The 9,907-nt window shown below is 65.7% G+C and overlaps 1 protein-coding gene across 2 annotated transcripts in view; it reads left to right on the top strand.

The window, feature by feature from the left end:
• Positions 1 to 9,354, top strand: part of AGXT (alanine--glyoxylate and serine--pyruvate aminotransferase) — a 10,370-nt gene extending 1,016 nt beyond the window's left edge. Inside the window, exons 2-11 of one of the 2 annotated variants that reach the window (XM_017510732.2) lie at positions 84 to 276; positions 1,517 to 1,581; positions 2,184 to 2,284; positions 3,461 to 3,531; positions 4,407 to 4,491; positions 5,506 to 5,601; positions 6,329 to 6,398; positions 7,831 to 7,926; positions 8,296 to 8,424; positions 8,938 to 9,354. In XM_017510732.2, the coding sequence (XP_017366221.1) occupies positions 84 to 276; positions 1,517 to 1,581; positions 2,184 to 2,284; positions 3,461 to 3,531; positions 4,407 to 4,491; positions 5,506 to 5,601; positions 6,329 to 6,398; positions 7,831 to 7,926; positions 8,296 to 8,424; positions 8,938 to 9,045 (1,014 nt within the window). In that variant the 3' untranslated portion in view covers positions 9,046 to 9,354. The other variant, XM_017510733.2, reaches the window with a different exon arrangement.
• The last annotated feature ends 553 nt before the right edge of the window (positions 9,355 to 9,907 follow it).

The raw sequence follows: 9,907 nt of genomic DNA, 5'->3' as shown, positions 1-9,907 counted from the left end.
CAGATCATGGACGGTGGGGGGGCAGTCACTGCCTCCTCACTCGGGGAGGTGGGGGCCTGGGTCTCACCCTGTACCCACCGCAGATCATGGACGAGATCAAGGAAGGCATCCAGTACGTGTTCCAGACCAGGAACCCGCTCACACTGGCCATCAGTGGCTCGGGACACTGTGCCCTGGAGGCTGCCCTGATCAACGTGCTGGAGCCGGGCGACTCTTTCCTGGTTGGGGTCAATGGCATCTGGGGGCAGCGAGCCGCAGACATCGGGGAGCGCCTCGGTAAGGGAGAGGACCAGGTGGGGACGGCCCTGGCTCCACCCTTCGAGGCCTCCCTGACCTCCCTCTGTGTGAAGCTGGCAGCCCCTGTCCCCGGGTGAGCGCTTACCCCCCGTGTGGCCCTTCCCACACGCGCCTCCAGCCAGCCCGCTGCCTCCTCCAGGCAGGCTCAGGGAACTCAGGGGCTGACTCTGACATGCTGGGAACAGCACGGGGGCCCCGAACCCCCAGCCCCCTGAGTGGTTTCTGGAGTGCATAGGGGGTGGCACTGCAGGGAAGCCCCCAGTCCCAGCGCACAGTCCCGAGAGCCCCGGCCACCGTCCAGGGCCCTGGGCACCAGCTCTGCTCTGTGACAGGGTGAGATTTGGGGTTTCAGAAGCAGAAGCCTTCCCTCAAAGCTTAGCAGCATTCCTTCTGGAACTTGATGTGATCCACAAAATGCAGAGGTGTGGACAGACACTTCGCCTCCCGAGTACACTTTTCTGGGAGAAAGGCAGGAGCAGGAGTGTGCCCTGGGTTTACTGATTGATCGTGGCATTGAGGGACGTGGGCTTGGTCAGCTCCACCGTGGCCATGCTGGTTAATGCACAACCTTGACCACTGAGAGCGTCCCGACCCCGAAGGAGCCAGGATCAGCAGAGGCTAGGACCCAAAGGGACATCCGGGCACACAGGCTCAGATGCCGGCAGTTTATGGCCAGCAGGCCCCTCCCCTGTCCCCATGTTGTCCCCTGAGCCAAGGGTTCTTCCCCTCCCACAACTCTGGCCGTGAGTGGCACCCGGGACAGGGACAGAGAGAGGGGGGCAGATGAGGGCCTGGTCCTGGAGTCCCAGCTCCAACGGAGGGCAAGACTGCTGCCTCACTCACCCTTGGCCTTCACCCATCACGCCTGTGGGCCTCCTTGTGCCAGCCCTGGGGTGCAGCCCTGACCCCTGGGAGCTCATGCTCTGCCTGGGGGGCAGTGGTCAGCATGGCCTGAGAAAGGGCATTTGAGCTGAGCTCTGTCAAGAGTGCCCCAGGAGCCTGGGCTCCAACAGCCAGCGGCCAGGATGGCCCTGGCTCTTCACACGGAGAGGCTCTCGCTGGGCAGAGTCCACCCTCCACGTCAGGCAGGTGGCCAGGGTGCCACAGTGGGCAGGGTCCAGCCCTCACAGGGCCCCCTGCTCACCAGGGCCACTGGTGCCCAACACTGGCTCCTACAGTGTGTGCGGGACCCTCACGGCCCGCTCTGTCCTGCCCCCAGGAGCCCGAGTGCACCCGATGACCAAGGACCCTGGAAGCCACTACACACTGCAGGAGGTGGAGGAGGTAGGGGGCATGCTGGGTCAGGGACCACCGGGAAGCGGCCGGCCAGCAGGCTGGGGTCAGGGCCAGTAGGCTGGGGCCCACGGCTGGCCCTCAGCCCATCCTAGCATCTGGTGACCGGCTACAGGGGAGGGTTCCATTCCCTGGGAGTGGTGGGAAGACTGTTTGGGAGGCTTCTCTCTGGCAAGGAAACTGAGTCAGGAGCCTGGTCCTGTGGGCAGGGCCTGAGGGGCTGGAGGCAGGAGGCTGGCTTGGGGTCAGGGGCTCAGGGCAATTCCCTGACACTCAAGATACCCCACCTTGTGGGCTGAAGTCAGCCCCAACCTGCCCTGAGCATGGGGACTCGGTCCATCCAGCAACAGGCCTCACAGAGGGCGGCAGGCTGGGGCCACTCCTCCCTCTCTGCGCAAAAGTCCTGCTCTTGGAAAAGCCGTCCTCCCAGAGCTCAGATGCTGCCAGCCCCCTCCTCCCATGCACACCATCAGGGAGGGGTGGAGGCATGCCCAGCTGTTGCTCCCTGGAGCTGCACCACCCGTGGAGGGTGTTTGTGGGGATCCTGGCCCCCGCCTCCCGAGCTCCACCCTCAGCTGTCCCCGCTTCCCCAGGGCCTGGCCCAGCACAAGCCAGTGCTACTGTTCTTGACCCACGGAGAGTCGTCAAGCGGCGTGCTGCAGCCCCTTGACGGCTTTGGGGAGCTCTGTCACAGGTGAGCCTGGCCCCAGCATGGTGGGCCGGAGCCCAGCTCGAAGCCAGGCTGTGGGGAGGGGTGGGCACTGGTCCCTCTGCCCGGGTTCCCACCCCAGCCTCTGTCACACGGTGTGGGGTGCAGGCACCTCCCAGGTCCTCTTTGCTCTGGGCTGAGTCTAAAGATGAGCCCAGGTCCAGGGGCAGGCTCTGGTGCTCTCCAGCCGGGCACCCTCACAGTGCCCACTGACCTCTGTCCCCATGGCTGGAGAGGGCTTGTTGCGAACTTCCATATCCTGCCAGGGCCTGCCCCACCCCTACCCAAGGTTGCCAGGGCACTAAAGTTGCCTGAAGCCCTCCACTTCCCTCCCCTAGCCTCCCTCCCCCCGCACAGGGGGCACAGGGCTGGGCCTTGAATGGAGTCAGATGGAATCCCCTGGGAAATGGGGACAGAGCCCCTTGGGACCCAGCAGTCCCATTGCAGGGCTGAGCACAGGACAGAGGAGGGAAACTCCATGGTCAGGGAGGGTCCTTCCGGCAGGTCCCAGTCCGGACAGCTTGCGGCATGGCCGTGGCCGTGAATAACGCTCGCAAACATAACCCAGGCCGGGCGCAGCAACGCCCAAGCCAGCCCCACCTGCGACCAGCCTGAGATACTTTCTGTGTCTTTTTTTTTCTTAACAAGAAAACATGGAGGTGGAGGAGGGCGAGGGTGCTGCTGTCCCCCACCAGGCCCGGGCTCTGGCCAGCAGCTGTCAGCAGAGGGTGGCCCAGCCTGGTGCCACCCTGGCCCCTGGGGTCCACACGGGCCCTCAGCCGCCTGCCATGCCTGGGGACCCCAGACTGCCCGGCTGACCCTCTCCAGCAGTGGTTCAGGGCCCTGCAGCTGGGGCCTTCAAGGGCTGTGACGCTCCCTTGATCCCCAGCTCCCTCTGCACCGATGCTCAGGTGGGAAAGGAAGAGTCACAGGTCCCAGTGGATCCTGACAAGGCGGCGGCCAACTCCTGGGCGGTGGCGGGAGGCAGCCCCTTCCTTGCCAGCCTAAGGCTCAAACTCCTGGGCGGTGGCAGAAGGCACCCCCTTCCTTGCCAGCCTAAGGCTCTGGAGGTACCTCCAGAAACCCCATCCAGGCTGGGGCCCGAGCCCTCCAGAGGCCCCCGCTTCACCTGGGCCCTCAGTTTCGTCCCCGCCCCTCCAGGTACAAGTGCCTGCTCCTGGTGGACTCGGTGGCATCCCTGGGTGGGACCCCTCTGTACATGGACCAGCAAGGTAAGGGTGTGCCCCGGGGCCCTACCCTGCCTGAGCTGCCTCAGACTCCACATGCAGGAAGCCTGGCTGGAGTGAGGACTCGGCCCCATCTCCACCTGGCCTGGAAACTCGCTGCTTACTGGGGCAAGAGCAGCTCCAGAAACTGCCCGGCACCCCGTGTTTCCACTGATCTGTCAGATCCAGGCATGGGGGCTGGCGGGAGGGACAGCTGCTGGTGGGAGACATTTGAGAGGCCCCAGAGCTATAGCGGGGGCGGTGGGAAGAGCAAGGGGCAGGGCTCCAGCCAATCAGGCATAGGGGACCCCTCTGCCCAACCCCCAGAGGCTCCATTTCTCGTCCACCCCGAACCCTGCCAGGCTGCCCATAGCAGTGAGCACCTCTGTCAGGGTCACCTTGCAGGGAACCTCAGCCAGGCCGGCCGAGGGACCTCCCGTGCCCAGCCACTCTCGGAGGAGAGCCTGCACCCCGCACCACCGAGGTGCCCCGCCCGCTCCATGGAGCCTGTTTCCACAGAGCCCCTCCTGATTTGGGAGTTGTCAGGCAGGAAGGAAGGGATATCTGGGGTGACCCTCACACTGCTACTGAAAGCAGGGACCTGGGGAGGAGCCCAGGGGTGCAGTGCAGGGGTGGCAGGGCTGTCCCTGGGACGAGCACAGTGGAGGGAGAAGCGGCGCTCAAAAGCTCAGGCTGAGGTCGTGGCAGCCATGCAGCAGCGTGGAGACTGGAACCCAGGACTCCCTTCTGCGTCTCCCCGCCATCGTACATGGATTCTTGGTGGGGTTGTAGCTCTTCAGCCTGTTAGCCAGGAGGGCACTGCGCTGGACTGGCCTGCCTGGGGGTGGGGTCCCCGTCCCTAGCAAACTGCCCTCCTGCAGGCATCGACATTTTGTACTCGGGCTCCCAGAAGGTCCTGAACGCCCCTCCAGGGACCTCGCTCCTCTCCTTCAATGACACTGCCAAGTGAGTGACCCACAGCCCCTCACCCCGCTCAGGGAGCCGAGGCGGGAGGGGCTGGAGCCGGCAGGAAGGGCTCCCCGGCTCCCCCAGCACCTGGTGCTTTCTTCCCCACGCGCTGGGGGGCCACAGGCACTGCGTTCACGGGGAGTGGGGGGCCGGGTGAGGGGAGGGCCTCCGGCATGCGCAGGGCGCAGAGTCTGGTGCTCCGGGAGTTCCCAGCGTCACACCAAGGAGTGGCCCGGAAAGGACTGGGGGCCTGTGGCCCAGAGCCCCACACGGCCTCCACACAGCCTCCACCCTGGCTCAGCTTCCAGGGGCTGCACCGAGGGACACATGGGCCACACACGGTGTCCCCTGCCGCCCTCATCTCACCTCCCATACTAGAGTCCAGATGCTGAGCCAGGCTGGGCAAGGGTCGGGGAGGGGGCAGGCCTCACAGGCGCTTCTCATCCAGCTGCAGTCTGGCAACGGGAGGTGCCGTTCCCCAGGACAGAGAGGACTTCGGGGTGACATCAGGAATTCACTGTTGGAAGGGGAGGACCCAGGTGCCTGCTGGACCACAGGGAGGGTCAAGGGGGCAGCTGGGTGTGTTCAGGAGCCTGAGGAGAGGCCCGGGCTGGCTGGTCAACCTGGCGTTGTGGAGACGGACACATTTCAAGTTTCAAGCCTGGCCTGGGGGCCTGAGAGCAGTCACCTTTGGGTGATGAGGAAATGAAATCTGACCCTGGGGGAGAGAAAGGGGTGCACAGAGTGGAGGGAGCCGGCCTCCGGGGCCGCCATGGCGGGGTCACACCCATGTGGGCAGAGGTGCAGCCTGGGCCCAAGGGTCAGCAGGACTGGACAGCTGAGGGTCCCACAGCCAGCCTGGTCCCACACTGGCCCCTGAGCACAAATGCAGCTGGGCAGGCCGTCCTGGGGCCCCTCCATCTCATTCCTGTGAAACAGGACAGCCGACAGACCGCCTGGCTTTCAGCCCAAACTGAGGGACCAGGGCTCAGGCGGCTTCTTCCTCCCCAGGAACAAGATCTACTCCCGCAAGACAAAGCCCCCCTCCTTCTACCTGGACATCAAGTGCCTGGCCAACTTCTGGGGCTGTGACGGCCAGCCCAGGATGTGAGGCCCAGCAGGGACACGAGGGCGGGGGTGCTGGACATGGCTGAGAGGCCTGCGATCAGGGATTCTGCAAGCCCCCCACCTCCTTGCCCCATGAACCCCAACTAGAGCCCCAGAATTCGCCTGCTGCAGGCCACCAAATGCCCCACCCTAGGTTCCCTGGCCCGAGGCTCCGGGCAGGGGCATGGCCCCCAGACCCTTCCACAAACACTGTCCTCCCCAGAAGTCCCAGCGCACCCTCGGGCACTGTTGGCCTGACCCTGCCATATCTCCCCACTCCCAGGCCTCATTTTCCCCCCTCTCAAAAGACAACCTTGGCCATAAACCCAAGGCCCCTTATGCTACACACAGGGACAAGGCGCCAGGAATGGTGCCCTAGCCCAGTGGGCATGGAGGGCCATTGCTAGCTACTTGGGCACACTGGGCTGAGGGGCGGGGAGGTGGTGGCTGGGAGGTGCAGGCGGGGAGTGCGGGCGGGGAGGTTCAGGCGCGTGTCTGCCCCTGCAGCTGCCCACTGCATCCTAGCCGGCCCCCACACCAAGCCGTGCTCTCCCTGGCAGACGCAGCTGCCTTCCCAGTCCAACGTTCTGAATCCAGACAGGACTCCGGTGGAGAAGGCCGGTCTGTGGTCAGAGCCTGTGCTGTCGGGGCTGGGGCAGACAGAGCTAATGCCCCATTTGCCCCCGCCCCCCCCGTGGTGCTGGACGAAGCCCCTCATGTCTTCCAGGTACCATCACACGACCCCCGTCATCAGCCTGTACAGCCTGAGAGAGGGCCTGGCCCTCCTTGCAGAGCAGGTGCGTGGACGGCACTCCCACCAGAAGAGACACGGCCACCGGCCGGACTGCCGCGGGCGCAGCCTGCAGAGACGGAAATGTCCCTGGTGCACGGAGGGAAGGGAGCCTGCCAGGGAGGCCCTCCGTGGGGTGGGGGAGAGGGCGGGGCCCCAGGCACACTGGCCGTGGGCACGGCCGGGAGGACAGAGCCCAGGGGGCAGAAGCAGCAGTGAGGCAGGTGTGGACGCTCCATCCCTTCTGTTGCTGTGAGGCAGCAAGTGAGGCCCGGCGAGGTGGGCAGGGAGAAGGGGAGGCGGAAGCGGGCAGAGGCGTGCGGCCTGCAGGTGGGCGGTGGATGGACAGCGAGGGGTCGGCAGTCCCGGAGGCTGGTCCAGCCCCTATGGCAGGGCGAGAGCTGAGCAGGCGCGGCTGGCTGTGACCCGGGGTTGATTTGGCCACTGCAGTGTCCACACTGTCAGTACGCAGGCCCAGTGGCTCTGCAGGACACGAGACAGGAAGCCCCACCTACTTTCATCTGGGTCCTATTGTCCTGTGGGGCCCATTGCCAGCCACCAGTCCAGAGTCCAGGAAGGGCTCCTGGGCTGTGGCCAGCTTCCCGTGAGGTTGCAGGGCCATGCCTGCCACACTGGCCTCCTGGGTCTACTCATAAAACCACTGCCTAGGGCTGGGTTAGTGCCGGGTGCCCCCGGAAGCCAGACGTCACCCACACCCCTCAGGAAGGCGAGGTGCTGAGCACTCACAGGGAGAGGCTCTGGGGCGTAAAGATGGGTGGGGGTGTGAGCTGGGCGGAGAAGGAAGAGAGCAGGACTAGCCGGCAGGGCACAGGGCGGCGGCGGGCTCGGGGACCTGGCAGAGTGTGGATTGCGGGGTCACATGCACAGGGAAGATGGGCAGGGTAGCCAGAGGAAAGAGTACCTGCTGCCCCGGGGTCCCACCTGGGGTGGCCATGGGAGCTGTGGTGGGAGGCCGGGAGGACCTGTGACCAGAGGTGATGGCACTGAGAGGCCCAGGGCTGGAAGGACCACCGCTCGCCCGTCCAGAGCTGAGGCAGGAGCGGTTCTGGGGAGGATGCCAGGATGGGGGAGCGGGGACCCTGAGCCCTGGCCCTAATCCACCCCGGCCCTGTGTGGCCAACAGCCCTTCCCCTCCTCCCTGCCCACCTCCTCCCTGCGGCAAGGTGCTCTCCCCCTCTCTCCCCCAGGGGACACAGGCAGACCCCACCCCACCCCCCACGGCTCTCTCAGACCCAGAGGTTTCCTCCTGGCCCTGGGGTAGTCTCAGGCTTTGCCTCCGGGGAAATCTAAACTGGAGGGTCTGAAGGCTTCCCTGCACCAAGGCCAGCGAGTCAGCCCCTTCCCCCTGCGCCGCAGAGGGCGGGGCTTCCTGCCCGCCACACCCGTGCCACTGCCCACCGGTGCCATCTCCCACGCAGGGCCTGGAGAACAGCTGGCGCCAGCACCGCGAGGCCGCGGCGTACTTGCACGGGCGCCTGCAGGCGCTGGGGCTGCGGCTCTTCGTGAAGGACCCGGTGAGGAGGCCCCGGCAGCGGGCAGCCCTGCACCCATGGGGAAGGATGAGGGGCTCTTGCCCAGCCCCCTCAGTGGGGACGCTGGGTCCTGAGAACGAGGGGCAGCTGCCCAGTGGTGTGGCCCCGGGGCCAGGGAGCAGTCACAGCTCCGGGCCTCCGATGCCAGGTCTCAGGAAGGCCTGTGATCTCCCAGGGAGAGGTTGCCCATCCCCCGCCGCCTCCTGAGGGGTGGGAACCCTGTTCCCTCCAGGCCCTTTCTCCTCCTGGCCCCTCTAGAACCTGAAGCCGGGGCAGATGGCCCTGGCCAAGAGCTGTCCCTCGGGCCCGTGCAGGGCCTCTCCCCACCTGCTGAGCGGGCCCCTCCTGCAGGTGCTGCGGCTGCCCACGGTCACCACTGTGGCTGTGCCCGCCGGCTATGACTGGAGGGACATCGTCAGCTACCTCATAGACCGCTTCAGCATCGAGATCACGGGGGGCCTCGGGCCCTCCACGGGGAAGGTGAGAGGGCACCTGGAGGGCCTTTTGTAGAAACCAAACCTGACACCCCTCCTTGAGCAGGATTGTCACCAGGTCTAGGGAGGCCGGGGTCCTCTGAGAGCCCAGATAGGAGCATCTAGAAGGGCCCTGCTCTCCAAGGGGCATCCAAGCAAAGCAAGTCCTCCCGCCCTGCTCCCACCCAGCCTGCTGAGGTCACCGGGTGCAGCCTTGATGATTCTACGTGGGCCACCTTTAAGTCCCGTGCCTGTGCCCGCTGTGTCTCTGAGCGGCAGTGTGGACAGGCCTCCAAGGCACCACCCGCCCTCCCACAGCGCTGCGGGTACAGAGGGACGAGAGCCTGCCCTGGCCCAGGCGTTTGGGGTCTCCTCTGTGGCCTGCACGGGGCTCTCAGCTCCCCTCGTGGACACTGGGTGGGTGGTCCTCACCCAGGTGGCTCTGGCCAGCCCTCGGTCACGGTGAGGTGGGCCGCAGGCAGGAGGCTGACATTGGCCTGCCCCATGTCCCCCCCACCAGGTGCTGCGGATCGGGCTCATGGGCTGCAATGCCACTCGCAAGAATGTGGACCTCGTGACAGAGGCCCTGAGGGAGGCCCTGCAGCACTGCCCCAAAAAGAAGCTGTGACCTGCCTGCTGGCCCTCACCTGGGCCCCGCCCCCCAAGGGGTCAGGATGATCAGGAGCAAACAGACTCTGGCAGGGTCCCCCAAGCCTAGGGGCAGGAAAGCCACTGACCTGAAAGGCAGAACCAGGCAGCCTCCCGGCCCCAGCCAGCCCTTCTCCCTCCAGTGGGCCCTCCTGGAAACAGCCCACTTGGGCGCAGGACCCAGCGCCTTCCAAATGAGCCGCAGCTCCCAGGCCGTGAGCCCTCCAGGAATGCTAATAAACAGCCTGGCCCCTCTCCTCACCATGTGGGTGGTCGGTGAAAGGGTCTGCGAGGAGCCCATCCTGTTCCCTCAGCCACCTGACTGTGGACTTCAGGGGACACCCTCATCCCAGAGCCCACGGGGCAGACCCTCCCCTGGGGGTGCTGTCTCCACACTCTGGCACCAGATGTCGCACCCCCAGACGTCCTCACACACCACCTCCAGGGAAGCCCACATGGCCCACAGGGCTAGTTGGAGACCCCACTCATGGATAAGGGCACCTGCGTGTTTGAGAGCACACAGCCAGGACCTGAGCTCACACACCAAGAGGCCCACACCCTCAGTCCACGAAACCCTGAGACCCGCACCCTCAGTTCACGAAACCCCGAGACACGCACCCTCAGGCCCACATACCAAGAGGCCTGCACCCTCAGTCCACGAAACCCTGAGACCTGCACCCTCAGTCCACGAAACCCTGAGACCCTCACCCTCAGTCCACGAAACCCTGAGACCCGCACCCTCAGGCCCACAGACCAAGAGGCCTGCACCCTCAGTCCATGAAACTCTTGAGACCCACACCCTCAGCCCCCCAACACCGTGAGGCCCACACCCTCAGGCCCCA

Source organism: Cebus imitator, unplaced genomic scaffold (genome assembly GCF_001604975.1).
Source record: "Cebus imitator isolate Cc_AM_T3 unplaced genomic scaffold, Cebus_imitator-1.0 Scaffold443, whole genome shotgun sequence".
Taxonomy (NCBI): Eukaryota; Metazoa; Chordata; class Mammalia; order Primates; family Cebidae; genus Cebus; species Cebus imitator.
This window is presented reverse-complemented; position numbering and strand designations above follow the sequence as displayed.